At 37.2% G+C, this 16,941-nt stretch overlaps 2 protein-coding genes across 10 annotated transcripts in view; one reads left to right on the top strand and one right to left on the bottom strand.

Moving 5' to 3' along the window:
• The window catches only part of ST3GAL6 (ST3 beta-galactoside alpha-2,3-sialyltransferase 6), a 61,716-nt gene extending 54,620 nt beyond the window's left edge, over positions 1–7,096 (top strand). For 5 of the 6 annotated variants that reach the window (XM_081302616.1, XM_081302619.1, XM_081302615.1 and 2 more), the window contains 4 exons: positions 3,123–3,309; positions 3,408–3,545; positions 5,073–5,225; positions 6,879–7,096. In XM_081302616.1, coding sequence (XP_081158742.1) covers positions 3,123–3,309; positions 3,408–3,545; positions 5,073–5,225; positions 6,879–6,965 — 565 coding nt within the window. In that variant the 3' untranslated portion in view covers positions 6,966–7,096. The remainder of the gene's footprint in view (positions 1–3,122; positions 3,310–3,407; positions 3,546–5,072; positions 5,226–6,878) is intronic. The other variant, XM_081302618.1, reaches the window with a different exon arrangement.
• A 1,274-nt stretch (positions 7,097–8,370) lies between these two features.
• Positions 8,371–16,941, bottom strand: part of DCBLD2 (discoidin, CUB and LCCL domain containing 2) — an 83,831-nt gene continuing 75,260 nt past the window's right edge. For 2 of the 4 annotated variants that reach the window (XM_081302611.1, XM_081302612.1), the window contains 3 exons: positions 14,396–14,445; positions 13,441–13,578; positions 8,371–12,745 (listed from right to left, as the gene is read on the bottom strand). In XM_081302611.1, the coding sequence (XP_081158737.1) occupies positions 12,276–12,745; positions 13,441–13,578; positions 14,396–14,445 (658 nt within the window). In that variant the 3' untranslated portion in view covers positions 8,371–12,275. The remainder of the gene's footprint in view (positions 12,746–13,440; positions 13,579–14,395; positions 14,446–16,941) is intronic. The other 2 variants (XM_081302610.1, XM_081302609.1) reach the window with 1 other exon arrangement.

Below are 16,941 nucleotides of genomic sequence, written 5' to 3' on the forward strand. Positions count from 1 at the left end.
CAAGTGGACAGACCAGAGACATGTTACAGACATGGGGTTAGCAGGTTTATTGCTTTACTAGATGTAAGGACTAATGGGAATAAAACCACTAAGGGTGTTGCCTATTGTTTTCAACTTAAAAGGGTGGCTGGATAGTGATGATCATTTATTGATAGGAGCAGGAATAAGTAGATTTAGAAGAGTAAGATTTTCTGTATTTACATGTTAGATTTGAGATGCTTTTGAGAGACGTAGTGGATAAGTCACACAGAAAGTTAGTTTCAATGGAAGAGGCTTATGAGCTGTTAATACTATGGACTTGGTGAGAGTCCCCAGGGAGAGACTGAGGGATAAAAGAGGGCCCAGGACGGGCATGGAGCTTAACACATTGAGGGAAATTGATCAAAGTGAAGGGAGATGGAGAGGGTGTACCAGTGAAGAAAAAAGAAAAAGGGAAGGTGATCACAGAAACCAAGAGAACAGTGTTTTTGATGAGAGAGAGAGAGAGAGAGAGATCAACTGCATCCCAATAGTGATGAGAGCTCATGTAAAACAAGGACAGAGAGGAGACCATTAGATGGTCAATCTGTAACTCTTTATTACTTTGACAAAAGTAAGTTTAAAGGCGTAAGATGGCAAAAAGCCTGCTTGGAATGGGTTGGAGAGAAGCAGATGGGGAAATGGAGAAATCAGTGTCATCAACTCATTTGAGACATTTTGCTCTGAAGGGGAGTTGAAAAATGAACTGGCAGTTGGAGATGGTTACAGAATCAAGGAAAGACCTGTTGTGTTTTTTTTTTTTTGTGATGGTAGTATATTGCTGGAGTATATTGTTAAACTAATAGAAATGAGTGGAGAAAGACACTGGTGTGGTAGAGAGAGAGGGGAATGGGGTACAGAGTGCAAGCGTGGTTAATATTTTGTAACGGAAAGAGGAGCCAGGATTGTGGCTAGAGCTACCAACATTCCCTTAGATGTAGCGGCGGAAAAATAAAATGTTTCTGTTTTCTCAATGAAAGTTTGAGGTAAGGTTATCATCTGGTCTAAATGTGTTAGGAGTAGCTAAGAATAGTCTTCTGTGAGAAAGCTAGTGCTTTGGGGCAACGCATCAGGGTGACCGGGCAGTGTTCTGGAGTTTTACTGGCTTCAAGCTGGTTTCTACAGAGCAAGGTCACCATATTTTATTTATTTTCCATTTTCAGAAAGCTTTGGTAATTTATTTACAAAATAATTTTGAAGCATTCACAAATTTCTGTACTTGTAAAACGTCTAAATCTGACCATTTAGAACCACAGCAAGCCCTTGTAGGAAAACAACATGGTGTAAATTTTTGAAAGTCATTTCAAATATTATTAAGACTGTCTTATATTACACAAAGTCAGAGGCAAAGGGCAAAGCAATATTTATCCTCCTAGGGGACACTGTTTTGGAAACAAAGTATTCTTTTTTTATGCCATGCTTTCTTGGTGTGTGCATAAATAGTGCATGTCTGACCTTGGCTTTGAGCATACACAAACCTAACAGTAGATCTTTTGCTGTTCTTTAGTTCATTCTAGCAACAGACCTTCATTGGTGGTGCTCCAGTACAATGGTGCTTCTGCACTTCAGAGAAGCACGATTTTGATGGGTCTTCAAGCCAGCTTAAATGTGATTCTTCTTATCTGTTAGTTGCTTAGACACACATCCACTTGCCACAACACTGTGGCCATGGGCATATTTAGGTCTTCAGGGCTCTCATGGGTAAATCCAACGGTGTTTCTGTGGTTGTCTCCCAAGGTCTCTTTTAAGTCTAGTATTCTGTGCTCCCATCTCTTTTATTTAGTCTTCATTTTTCCTGGAGGTAAAATTGAATTATCCTTGGCTCCACAATTAATTTCAAAATACAAATGAACATTTTTTGCCTTTGATCAAACAGCTAGTTCTTTTTAATTTTATTTTTTTTATTGGTTGTTCACAACATTACAAAGCTCTTGACATATCATATTTCATACATTAGATTCAAGTGGGTTATGAACTCCCAATTTTACCCCAAATGCAGATTGCAGAATCACGTCGGTTACACATCCACAATTTTACATAATGCCCTATTAGTAATTGTTGTATTCTGCTACCTTTCCTATCCCCTACTATCCCCCCTCCCCTCCCCTCCCATCTTCTCTCTCTACCCCATCTACTGTAATTCATTTCTCTCCTTGTTTATTTTCCCATTCCCCTCACAACCTCTTATATGTAATTTTGTATAGCAATGAGGGTCTCCCTTCATTTCCATGCAATTTCCCTTTTCTCTCCCTTTCCCTCCCATCTCATGTCTCTGTTTAATGTTAATCTTTTCTTCCTGCTCTTCCTCTCTGCTCTGTTCATAGTTGCTCTCATTATATCAAAGAAGACATTTGGTATTTGTTTTTTAGGGATTGGCTAGCTTCACTAAGCATAATCTGCTCTAATGCCATCCATTTCCCTGCAAATTCTATGATTTTGTCATTTTTTATTGCTGCATAGTACTCCATTGTATATAGATGCCACATTTTTTTAATCCATTCATCTATTGAAGGGCATCTGGGTTGGTTCCACAGTCTAGCTATTGTGAATTGTGCTGCTATGAACATCGATGTGGCAGTATCCCTGTAGCATGCTCTTTTAAGGTCTTCAGGGAATAGTCCGAGAAGGGCAATAGCAGGGTCAAATGGTGGTTCCATTCCCAGCTTTCCCAGGAATCTCCAAACTGCTTTCCAAATTGGCCGCACCAATTTGCAGTCCCACCAGCAATGTACAAGAGTACCCTTTTCTCCACATCCTCGCCAGCACTTGTTGTTGTTTGACTTCATAGTGGCTGCCAATCTTACTGGAGTGAGATGGTATCTTAGGGTGGTTTTGATTTGCATTTCTCTGACTGCTAGAGATGGTGAGCCTTTTTTTATGTACTTGTTGATTGATTGTATATCCTCCTCTGAGAAGTGTCCAAACAGCTAGTTCTTGCGAGGAATTATCTCCTTAGCCATTACATGTAAGATTGATCAGTGGCTGTGTGGTTTCAGAGCATAAGATAAATGGCTATCTGTCCAATTCTGAAGCCTCTGAGAACTATAATGAAAATGGCTTATTCTCCACCTGTCTATATATCTTGTGTGTCTTGCTACCCACAGAATGAACAATGGTCCTGTTTTAGAACATGAAGAGGAAGTTGGGAGAAGGACAACCTTCCGACTTTTTTATCCAGAATCTGTTTTTTCAGATCAAAGTCACAATGACCCCAATAGTACAGTGATTCTGGCGGCTTTTAAACCACTTGACTTAAAGTGGCTGTTCGAACTGTTGTCAGATGGCAAAATAGTAAGTTGGCAAAATTGATCTGCCTTCAGATTCCTTTAGTGTTTTTCCTTCAAAAGAATAAGACAACTGTATTTTATTTTCTATACCCTTTATTTCAGAACACTAGTGGTTTTTGGAAGAAACCAGCCTTAAATTTGATCTATCAACCTTATCAAATCAGAATATTAGATCCTTTTATTATCAGAACAGCAGCTTTTGAACTACTTCATTTCCCAAAAACATTTCCCAAAAATCAGGTATGTATGTTTGCATGATTTCAATCTGAATATCCAACTGAAGTAGAATAGAGAGTCTGGGACCTTTCAGAAATTGTATGAGAACCATGGCTCAATGAGGTAGTTTCTAAGGCCTCTATTTGAAATAGTAAGATTGATACCTGCAGACATTATCTTTGTTTTTCAGGATAAAAGGAAAAAAGCCCTAAGATTTTTTTTTTTGTTTTTTGGGTTTATCTTCCTGCCCCCTTCTGGGGTTTCCTAGGGTCTGTGTGTTCAGACTTATCCTTTAGAGCCTCATCTTCAGTCTTCTGCAGCAAGGAGAGTGACTGGCTTTAGGACAAGCATGTGGCTTTTCAGGCTAAAAAGAATCGTATGAAGCATTCATTAGGAAACTTCATATTACTACAATGAGATATACAAAATAGGCCTCTTATGAAAAAAATATGGTATATTTTTGGAAGAAAAGAGTCCAAGATTGAGTGGCTCCATGTTTTGAACTTGTGGCAAGGATGGCACATCACGGTGCATATTGGAGCCTATGATCACATCTCAAGCCAGGAAATATAAAGAGGAAGACACCAGAGTCCCACAATCCCTTTTGAGGGTAATGACCTGGGGGCCTCCCACCAGGCCTCACCTCTTAAAGTCCCACTAGTGCCACCATTGTGACAAAGCCTTACATATGGACCTTTGGGGGAAATAAATCCAAACCACAGCACATAGTTAAAAATACCACAGGAAAGCTAGAAAAGTGAGGAAGGACAATAATGTAGTCCCAAAATTAGAGAAAACATTGGTACTAAAATTTTTAAGAAATGAGTAAAAGTTGGAAAATGACATAGAATCAAGAAGTTTGTTTATATACTGAAGGGACTGATTGAATAGAGGAAAAAATATTGATGTTGAGGGGAGAAAGTGGTTAAGGGTAGAAGCTTAGTTAGGTAGAGATGGGATATACACACTGCCTAGTAAAGGGGTCAGATATAGCACCAATAGGGACATCTCATCCATTGTGAAGAGGCGTGAGCCTGCAAGTGTGGGTAAAGATGCAGATAAGATGGTAGATTTGGAGTTGGGTAGATGATGTAGCTCTGTTTGCTTTCATTTTCACAAAGCAATAAGGATTGTCAATTTAAAGTAGGAAGATGGGCTGTTGAATAGAAAGTTATCTGTCATCTTGGAAAGTAGGAATGGGGCTTGACAATTGCAATAGGATTGCAAGATGTACTCAATGTCTGCTTGACTTTGACCATAAGTTTAACATTTGATCAGACAAGTATATTTTTCTTTTGTTTTATTCTGGTGCTTAGGAGTAGGCATAGGATGACTGGAGAATTTATTTTCACTAGAGTAAAGAGTGTCACGTGATCATATAGGATGATGGGTATGATGCTGGAGGGCTAAGCCATAGGACATGATGAGGATTGAACTTAATATTTTTGATTAAATATTCCGAAATCCTTGTTTTATGACTAGGTCAACCCAAAATGTTTTGGAAATAAGGAGCTCATTTGCATTTTATAACAATTTACATTTCTCTCTTAGAAACCCAAACACCCAACGACAGGAATTATTGCCATCACGTTGGCGTTTCACATATGTCACGAAGTTCACCTAGCTGGTTTTAAATATAACTTTTCTGACCTCAACAGTCCTTTGCACTACTATGGAAATGCCACCATGTCTTTGATGACTAAGGTAACATACACATCATTTCCAGTAACATTCTTTGGTATAATCTTTGTTATGGTTGAAAAGCCCATTATTTTTCTCACTTTCACTTTACTGATAAGTTTTGAGAGAGTGAGAGCTTGAAGGGGGCTACAAAGCTATTGAAGGCCGAAATTAGGACTCAAGTCCAGAGGTTATTTTACTATAGCAATAATTCCTAAATCGTGGACCTCAGAACCTTGGTAGAATCTCATGGTTATTACCAAGTGCATCAAAACCATATAGGTACCAAACCTTAGATATTATACCATGTTTGTGCTATTTAAGTATAAATACAACTCTGTGTTTTGAGATGTACAGATTTACCCCAAAGCAGGGCTATGCTCACAGTAATTATTTTCATGTATTTGTTTCACTTTTTTTCTGGGATGCTAGTTATTGAACCCAGGGCTTCATGCTTGCTATGCAAGCTCTGTACCACTGAGCTGCAGCCCTGCCCTTCATGTATTTTTGGTATTGTTAGAGAAGATAGTCTAGAACAACATACTCCCACAAAAGAAATTTCATGGTTAAAAAGGTTGCCTTTTCACTAGATCGTGTTTTTCTTGATCAGAGATCAATAGTGGTGAATTTAATCCTGAGGATTTCAATTGAATGAGGATTTTCTTAATTTTTTTAATTCTTAGATTAGTGGGATACCACAAGTGATAGGATTAAAATGTTATCTGTACATTGACATATGAAGTGATCTGCTATATATGGATATATCTCATGAAATACATCTCCTTAAGTCATCCCCAAATAATACATAAACTATACTAGTAGTAGTATTCAGGCTGGATTTTATTCCTGTCTTCTGTCCCTTCAGCCCTTGGCTCCTGACCATAAACCAAACATTTGAATATTAAAGATTTAGGTGCCTAGAACAGACTTTAGGCTCATTTCTCCAATCTCTAATCTTTCCTGTAGCACTTGTGGTACAAGTGTCATATAAATAACAATGTTAAAACTGAGAAAAATTAGAATATGAATAGAATCATTTAAAATTTTTGTGGTGCTGGGACTTGAACCCAGAGCCTTGAACATAACTAGACAAATGCTCTATCACTGAGCTACAACCCCCAGATTCAGAATTATTTAAAAAAAAAACATCTTAAACTGAACCATTCTTTATAGGAGGTTCTTATGTCCAGGACAGTTTTTTTTTTTTTTTTTTTTTAAATGAGTTCCAAGGGTCTGGGGTTGTGGCTCAGTGACAGAGCACTTGCCTCTCACATGTGAGGCACTGGGTTCAATCCACAGCACCACATAAAAATGAATAAACAAATTAAAGATATTGTGAAAAATAAATAAGTTCTAATTTGGTGCTTTTATTTAAAAAAAAAAAAAAGCCATCTGACTTGAAATTTTGGTTCCTAGATTTGTATCACAGGATACCACAGGGTCTGAAGAGGCCTCTACTCAAGTGATAGTTCAAGTGGAGAGAGTGGGCTTTAGGGAATGCTCTTACACAAGAACGAACAAGGAAAAAAATGTAGGAAGGTAACAGAAGTCCATGTGACTTGTTACTTAGCACTCGAGCTTTGTATATAGAATTTTTAAGATCCAGAATATTCAATTGCTGTGTTAATATTTTGAGATTGGGACATGTAGTAATTTTACATTGTTTTTCTTCTTCAGAATGCATATCACAATGTGACTGCAGAACAGCTCTTTTTGAAAGACATTATAGAAAAAAACTTTGTAATCAACTTGACTCAAGATTGACCCTCCAGATTCAGAAGATGATGCTAACAGTATTTTTATTTTTATACTGCAATTTTTAGTTTATTTTTAAATATATTCGATAAACTTTTCAAATTATGTATATGAAGTCTGTGACTGCTTGGTGACTCATACCCATCAACTTAATTTCTGTGAATATATTTATGAAAACCAAGAGAGGTCTAGCTAGTTATCAGGGAAATAAAGTTTTAATTGCATTTTTTTTTTAAATAAGCTACTGTTTTTGAGATGTTTTAAAACATCTTTTTTATAGTTGAGTTCATCTCAGACTTCTGAAAGGACATGACTTCTTAACAAGGAGATTTAGTTTACCAAACAGTTTTGACTACCATGGAATTCTGAGAGATCTGATTGGCTACTGTACACCTGGCAGGTGGGGAACTGAAATAGCACTCTGCAACCACCTGGCTGTGGAAACCTAAGTTCACACTGGCTTAACTCTTCCCCTCTTGTCCCCTGCAATTAGTTAAATAATGATTATGATAAGTTATAATTTGGTAGAAGAAAGATGGTGTTTTTTTTTTCTCTTTTTAAGTTAAAGGAAATGGACAAAATGTGAAATTCTGGATAAGTAAATAACTAATTCAATTACTAAAGTCTGGTTGCTTTGTATTATTTTAAACAATTAAAACTAACTTTCTACAAAGAAGCCAAACTAGGGAAGCTCAAGGAAGGAAAAACTCTGAAACATGTTTTGCCTGGCATAATTTATCCATTAAATTTTCAGTTTTTATTTGAAGTAAATTGGGAAAGGTAAGGAAAACAAAGCAAATTAAGCCGAAAGAACAATCAAGCTGCCAGGCGTGGTGGTGTGCACACTTTTTTTTTTTTTTTTTGGTACCAGGGATTGAACTCAGGGGCACTCAACCACTGAGCCTATCCCCAGCCTTTTTTATATTTTATTTATATCACTGAGTTGCTTTGCACCTCACGATCCTCTTGCCTCAGCCTCCCAAGCTGCTGAGATGACAGGTTTGCGCCACAGTGCCACTGGTGGTATGCACTTGTAATCCCAGTGATTTAGGAGGCTGATAAAGATAACCACAAGTTCAAAACCAGCCTCCGTAACTTGGCAAGGCCCGGTCTCAAAAAATAAATAGGGCTGGGGATGCATCTCAGTGGTAAAGCAAACCTGGGTTAAATCCCCAGTACCAAATGAGAGGAAAAAAAAAAAAAAAGTCAAGCTGTTTTTAGACTTAAGTATTTTCATGAAAAATCCCAATTTTTCACACGTTTAATCTTCAAGTGAAAAGCTTACCTGGCTATCTTGGATGCACCAAAGCATCCAACCGGATGCAAATAAGTTAGTCCTACGAATGTGGTAAGCTGGTTTCTTTTCCAAATTTTATGAATAGAACCAAAGGTTCTTTGGGGGTAAGAGAATAAGAGGTGAAGGAGAAAGGAAGAGAAAAGCAGAGATTATAACAATGGAATTAAAAGCTGTCAGAAGACGTCTGAGTTTATTTATAAAAGAAGAATTACTATGCTGAAAAATAGATATCATTGGGAAACATCAATGTTACTGACAAGCATCCTGCTTGAGTATACAAAGGGCCAAAATGAAATACTTAAAAGCAATGGGAGACACAGAAAACTAGTAGTTGATTTAACTGAGTTCAGACACTAATTATAAGGACTATGTTCTGTTAATACCAGCATACATTTGCCTAGTGCCTCAGTTTTATTTGATTCTTCTGATAACTTGGATGAGGAAATGGTGGTACTAGACCAGAATCCTCTGCATTCTGTGGGATATTTCCCTTACAACACACAGCCATAGGAGGCAGCCTGGCTACTAAAGTACAGTTTATATAAAACGAATAGAGCTTCAGAAAGGATGGTGCTCGGCAAAGGGAAAAAAAATAGTGGCATTTTCAAAAGTTAGTATGATCATGGTAATAACGGCCATAAAATTGATGACTGAAGTGAATATTGAGATATCTGGCATTTTATGTAGTGTGACAAAATCTACAAATCTCAAGTTTCTTTAAGCCAAATAATCTGAGCAAGACACAAATATACAATTTATTAAAAACACATTAACACATTAAAATCTCACTATTTGTACAATCTATTCTAGCAACATATACAAATACTGAGTGACTACAGTACATGCCGAGGTAAGAAAAGTACATTCTGGGAGAATATAACTGACACCCAAACCATTTTTACTTCCAATATATATTCCAATTCATGTTTCATTTCTACCATTCCCAGTGCCAAATAAAAGAAAAAAGTAAAAGAAACTAGTCACAAGTTGAATTAAATGAGAACTGGTGCCACAGTTGACTTAAAAAGTATTTTAATAACATCCAATGCCTATTTGCATTTTTCAGTTTAGGGACTAAGTTCAGAATCAAAAGGCAGAGCTAATAAATTTTTGTTTTCTTCTTTTAAAGGCAGAGTTTCATCAGTTCTCTTAAGAGTTGAAAAAGCTTTCAATGTCCCACATAATCTACTAGTTCTTTCTAGGTGCCTCATCTGACATGGTGTTTCTATAGCCCTTTAGCTCTCCAGGTGACAATATGGAACCAAGGCAAAGATGCTCTGGACTTACCACTCTCCACAGCTTTGTGGCCACATTCAGATGGATGACCTCACATTCTGCTCTCCCCTTCTAGGAGAGGGAAGAGGAGAGGCAAGTGTACATATAACATTGTGATTTTAACCTGTGTATAAATTCTCTGCTTCAACCATTTTCACCATTGAGTAAACCCATTGTTCAATACAAAGTGCAAATAATGAAACGTGAACTTAAATAACTGGACTAGACCTGGCACATTCAACAAGATTTAGACTTACAGCATTTAATAAAATATAAATCATAATTAACAATGTCTTCAACTGTGCTGGTTCCTAGAATCAAGTAACAGCCAAGTCAGTGTAATTTTATGAAGTCAGTAATGGCCACACTTGCCACATCACTGTCTGATTCTATTTCTATATTTGTATTATCAGGAAAAAATTTAATCCAATAACCCACAGTGACTAAGTCTTAAATATTTCAAGCAAAGAATAAAAAAATTCAAGGGAATTTTGACAACAATAGTTACTTTCACATTTTTAGTTGTTACTTGATTGTCTCCAAAGCTGTATATATCAGACATATAAATGTAATAAAAACCAGAAATAAAGAATTCTAATATGAAAACAAACCAAACTACAAAACCAGAAAAACCATTTGAATCAGGCTCAGCAATTCATCTGGAAAGTAAAATATATAAAAATAGTAAAAACTATTTTATTAAAATCATTGGTAGTTCAAGGACAACAGCACAGTGGCAATATGAATCAAGTCTTAAAATATGCATCATTTCAGAAAACATTTGCCTCTCATTGAAAGAAAGATTAAAAAAAAAAAGCTCCAGGGAAAATGATCAGGTTGCACAATTATACAAAAATAGCAAGTTTCTTTGGGAAAATGCAATAGTTATTGAAACATCTCTCTTAAAGCTTCAAACAGGCATATGACTTGAGGAAAAGAATATTCCCTGTGTACTAAGGATGAATATAAACAACAAAATGGTTTACTCTGTTCCCACCTGAAAGGGGATAACTGCATTAATACATGTGCTTTACAAATTCACTTATGGTTTAATAAAAGTACAACATCTGTGCTTTTTGTTTAAAAATATGCATTGAGTTTTCAATGAGTGAAAATTGTGCCTCTAAGTTTGAAAAACGAAAAGCAAATGAAAATAAAACCAACAAAATTGAACAAGAAGGCAGGGAAGCTGCAGAAATAAACAGTTCTCATTTAGAAGCAATCTTTTTAAAAATACTGATGCACTTGTGGAAGTGAGCAAAATAAATACTGTTCAACTTTATTCAAACATCATAATCTGCTGGCATGAGCCAACAGAAATATCTAGAACCTGATGGAAAAATACATTTTAACATTTAGTCTACACACTAAAGTTTACGATAAAGGGAATGTCAAATTCATATATTTTTATCATGGTGAGCTTACATTGTCTTGCCAGTCTAAAGACATTTAAAAATGGGATTTTCGATATAGGCTAATATATTACAGATGATATCTAATTTACTCCATCTGAAACTAGTTCTGGGCAGGTCATGAACAAGTGGCAACAAGGAAGTTGCCAGGAGGTATCAAAAACAATTTCATTGGCAGGATGTGATGATGTCTGTTCCCTAGCTATGACAACAAAGGACTACTGACACCTCTTACCACACACACAAGGCACAATCACACAGTATCAAAGAACACGTGTTGGGTTTCTATTTCTTATACTAGTTTTACTGGGTAAAAGTGAATATATAAAATATTTAATTTGACTAAAATTATAAAATACCATGACACTAAAAAAATTTATATGTATGTATACCTATGTGTGTATATATGTGTATGTGTATACACACACATATATTTTTTATATGTATATATCTCCAAAGAGGACAAGTTCTGGTTACTTTTTGTTGTAGTTTTTGAAGGTAGTTTATATTACTTCTGAGTGAAGAGGGGAGAGTCTCCTTTAGGACTTTTCTAAATTGTTTCTCTTCTGTTTCCACCTTAAGAAGTACACTTGAAGACATCAGAGGATCTGAATTCATGAGACTGATAATGCAAGCATCACCTACTGCAATAAAATATTTTATAAACACATGAATGGGGCTAGCCACAATGGGCCCTGGGGCAGAAAGAATAAGCAGGGATGAGACCAGGTCCATGAACTGCTTCAACTCTTAAAAGTATCAAGAGGGGAAAGTCGGTCACTTTTCCAACATGGATCTTCCTAAGGAGATACCAGGGTGTATGGTTGTGGTCAAATCAAACCTTATCTCATTAATTATTTTCAAAAAAGAATACAGAAAGTAATAAAGGAACAGAAGAGGAGGAAAGCATGAGAGTACCCACCTTTCACAAAGGGAGAATTCAAGCCATTAGATATTTCAAGAACAGTACCATGCGTTATTGCCAGTCAGGCTTATAGAACCATCTCTTGAGTTCATTAATGTACCTGCAGCATTGGTAATAAATACTCTCAGTGATTTTCAGTTTCTCTGAAGTGCATTATAGGGAGCTTTTTCTGTATTAAAAATAGTGTTTTACAGTAGTAACAAACAGATGTTCAAAATTATCAGGCAAGCAGTAATTGTGCCACAGCAACACCTTTTAAGCGAGATAAGTAGTTTCCTGTACCTCGGTCACCACATTTTCCCAACCACTTCAGTGACAGATATGTAATACATTCTATATATTACTACAACTAATTAAAAAAAAAAGGCCATGTGCTTTAAATTGATGCTTTGTAAAAAGCAGCATTAACTTCAAAGGATTTCTTTAAAAACATCACACTCCCCATCCCTGTCTGCTCCCGACACTTCCTGCGTGCTCTGGGGCACCTGGTACACCAATTCATCTGGGACAGCTGGTCCTGGCTTCCCACCTTTTGGGGTATCATACTGGGCTCGGGCTGAGGAGCAGCTGTCGGTCCTGGAGAGAAGTGTATTATATGTTCCCACTAAAGTGGGAGGTTGGTTCCCTGTAGCTTTGAAAGTAGATGTGGAGGGCAGACCAACTGAAGCTGTGGGGTGCCCTGACATGTCCATGATGATGGGGGTTGCGTACTCAGGTCCAGTAATTGGCAGTGGTTCAGCATAGGCATGATACACTTCTTGCACTGGAGAGTTGTAAGGATCAAGATCTGCATAGCCTGCTTCTTTTCCTTCTTCTGGTTTAAAAGTAGATCTCTGATGAAGTGTACCAACAATTCCTCCCACAAGTGGCTGTGCATACTCTGCAGACACCACAAAACACAACAGAAGAGTTCTCTTGCTAATACAGAGATTACATAATTTAAGGAGGTAGCTGCAGGTTACACTAAGAGAAAATACTTCTCTATGGAATGGTTATTGCTATTAACACACGAGTTATGGATTTCCCACTTACAAGACCCAAATTAAAAACTTAATGTTTTCTAGTATTTCACAGTAATAAGTTATCTGCCAGAAAGTCTCATTCATGTAATTTCGCATACACTGTATACGTTCTTTCAATTGAGGTAGTATTTCATTACAAAATAAATATTTCATTTTTAGAACGGTATTGGTCTTAGAAAATACCTGATTTTTTCCTTTTCAAAAATATGAGAAAATGTTTAAAGTGCATGTGTACTAGGACAGTAGGATACTGTAAAGCTCTGTCTTTCCTAATGCTAGTCTTAATACCTTTGCCCTACCCCAAACAAAACCAAACCAAACCCCAGGTCAACAAACAAGATGCCCCAAGTCTTTAGAAATGAATGTTCCAATTTATGAATAAAACATGTAAGATGTTCTCTCAAGATCATCTTTTTTAAAAGTCTACCCTTAGAATACAGCTTATATTTAACATATGAAAAAGATCAAAGATCCTATTAATCCTATAGCACTTTTCAGAAAACTTAAGCCATTTCTTCCTCTACCTGGTATCCAACAGCTGCCATATAGTTACCTGCAGAGTCAGTTTGCAGCATTGTAGTGACTTCTCTTGGACTCAAATGATTCACCTCACTACTGCTATAGCGCACAGGGGTCTCCTCATGTTCCACTGATTTGGCAGGGAGAAACTGCTTCATTCCTTTCCACCAACCTTCATTGTGACAGTAAGCCAAAGAGACCATTTATTTGTATAATATATATTAATATAAACTAGACTTCAAATTCAAGCTAATTTTCTGCAATGATTAAGATTATCCAGTGCAAAGCAGAACACAGTAGAAATCTATTGAATAAATATGAGGAAAGAATCACTGTTATCATATGTAGTCAGACAGAACTTCTGTTATAGGGATGGTTTTTAATAAGTTCTTCTCAAAAAATAATTTGCAAGATCCATCTGGGGGTGCCAGCAGCACTATAATCTGTCCCACTACTGCCCTATTCTACTCTAGTCCCAGCAGTGAACAGTCTTGTTCTAGTAGTGAGAGTAGAAGTGGGGAGGACCAGCAGGGGGCCTCTGGTATCACTTATAGTAATTCAAAAGATGACAACTCATCACTATGGAGATGGCTGACTTCATGAACTCCTAAACTGTTGGCTTCACTTGGCAGAGGGACATGCACATGCTGTTAAAAGGATCATGGTTCTGTGTTTCTTACTCATGCTCACATAGGACACACAGAATGCTGGTCTCAAGAGAAACTGAGGACATAGGACAAACCAGATGAGCATTTCAGAAGAGAAAGAACAGAGCACGTGTTATGAGAAATTTGCACTTTCTATTTCATTATTTATTAACTAAAAGATTGTGCAGAACAGTAAAAAATCGCAAGAAGAATGCCACTTTTCTAACAGGGTGGGGGAGGAGGGGTTCTGTGGGCCTGAGAACCATGCTCTCCCACTACTGCCACCTGCAGGGGAGGGATTTCCCTCTGACAGAAGAGAGATGCAAATTCCACCTGAGTTACCTGCCCGGTCCCAGTAAGGCAAGTCATAGGTGCCTTCCGTTTTTTTCTTTCTGGAAAAATACAGGGGAAAAGAAAAAAACAAAAGTAAATAGAATGAATTCTCTGGAATGTAATCTCTGAAACTACAGCATAAAGTCCAGAGTGAATAATTAATCAAGAGTACACATTTCTACTTGTTCTGAGAGGGCCCTTTATTGCATTTGACTTTCAAAGTTTCCAGAGCTGTGGATTATAAATTCTGGACTCTCAATAAGTTAAAGTTATATTGCTACTCACATATTACCCACTCAAAAGTAATAAAGAAAGAAAAATATTAAAATACTGAATCAAATCAAAGACTCAGCCCTGATAGATGGGCTATTCTTATCAAGTCACATTAGGTCTGTTTGGGTTTCAAATGTAAATTTAACAAATCAATCAATCCACAAAATCACAGAATTAAAAAACAATCTTCTAGTATTCTATTTAGCATTTTCCCTTTTTCTTGATTTTATTCCTTTTTCTTGATTTTCTTCCACTGCCCTTGGCTCCAGAAAAGTTTAAAGTGTATTACACCCTTAAATGAATAAATTTTGCTCCCCCACCATCCCAGCGTAAGTTGATGCTAACACTAACACTGACACTGACAAGTGGCAGAAGGAGGGAAGGCATTACAGAGTCTCCGGCTCAACTAACAAGACACTTCCTAGTCGTCCTGACAGGATTCTGATTTGTACCCTCCAAGAGAAATCTCTGTTAAGAATTACATTTAGAAAGAGGCTTTTACAAAGAAAAAAATAAATGAAAGAACATTTTCTGATTAGAGTATGTAACTCTAATTTAACTAAACTAGCTTGCTCTGCAGGATAATGAGAAAACAGAAATTAGTCTATAAACGAGGGTAAGGAGTCTCTTTAATTTTCTCAGTATCACAAAAGTGGCTTTTATAAAGAACTCAAAGCCATTTGATTTTCCTACTATGTGTTTATTGTTAATATTAAGTGATTCCTCATTTTAAAGCCTGGCTATATTTATATTTCAGGAATTCAAAATAAAGTATAATGTAAATTCTTATAAGTGAAGTTATGCATTAAAACTGTTAATCAAAACTTGAATGAAAAATAAATAGTAAGATCTTGCCCACATCGCACGCAGGTGATGGAATTTGGAGGAGGCAAGAGGCAGGTGGGCTGCAAAATTAAGCTAAGAAAAAGTAGCCCTGAAGAAATCACACTAAATCACACTACACGGTAGAGCTAGGGCAGAGATCTCACACCTTGGACAGTCTACACATGGGATGCCAGGATGGTTCCCAAGGGGAGATCTAAGTACCCCAAAGGCTCAGTACCGAATAAAAGACCACTAAATTAGCTTCATGGGTGGTGCACCACAGTAAGACTGTTCATTAAACAAAATTCTCCCTGATAATCCTCTATTGTAAGATTAATTTTTTAAATATCAATATTTTTTTTCTAAATATAAGTTATCTTAAATGGTTAGAACAAAAATTAATGGTATGAGTATTACCAAGGGTTGTACTACAAAGGATTATACAAACTGAATTTCATGTTCACAAAGCTTCATATAATTGTTTAGAACAGTGGTTGTCATGGGTTAATGATTCAATAAGTTAGAGCTGTGTTTATTTATTCACTTTTTCCCCTTTTCCACAGTCCCTTAATGGTATCTGTTCCTTAACTCCTTGTCATGAAGCTAATCACTGCAATTTTGACTCCATTCTTAGTAGTAATTCCAATTCTCCAATTCAGCCCTTTTGTCCTGAACACCAGGCATGTATCCCACCACCTCTGGGGAGTCTAAATATCCAAGGGTCTTTTAGACACCACTCTAAATTGATCTCAGGATGTGACCCTGACCCTCTCTCAACAATTCTGCTCCCCTATCCTCACCCTCAGGCCCTGTGCTTCCATCAGTGCATTATCCTTTATTTGTTTGTTGTACTTTGGTAGCAGCAGTGAATAAGAACACATGATCCTATGCCCGGTCCAATACTCCACTCTGCCAGTACTAGACAGTGACCTTAGGCAAGTTATTTATGCTGCTGGCCTCATCATTACTATTACTATTGTTCAGTTCACTGAATTCATCATGCACTCTCCTCTCTGGACTTTGCCAAAACTCGTTCCCCTTCTCCCTTTCCCTAGTGCCCTCACATTGGGCTCTGTTCAGCCTTCCCAACACCAGGCATCTGGGATCCATATGCTTCTCCAGTTTCCTTCCATGGCATGGATTCTCTGGTAGGCCGTGGCTGACAGCTTTCTGCACTGTAAGCTTGGGGTTCATCACTGGACTCCCCAGCTCTGGGTTCAATACTTAGCATAGAGTAGCAGTCAAATCTGGAAATATTTGTTGACTGGCTGAACAACTTATCCTCATTCTCCACTCATGTCATTACTACTAGTCTAACTGAAAAAGTCAGAAACCTCAGATTCCCTAAATCCTTCCTTTCTTAGTAGGTAACCAGTCATGTACCCTTTGAGGTTGCTGTGAAACATCTCTCCTTTTATGTCTTCCCATTCTCTAGAATCAGTGTTTCTGCCTGGTTT

Source organism: Spermophilus citellus, assembly GCF_964194105.1.
Source record: "Spermophilus citellus genome assembly, chromosome: 7".
NCBI lineage: Eukaryota > Metazoa > Chordata > Mammalia > Rodentia > Sciuridae > Spermophilus > Spermophilus citellus.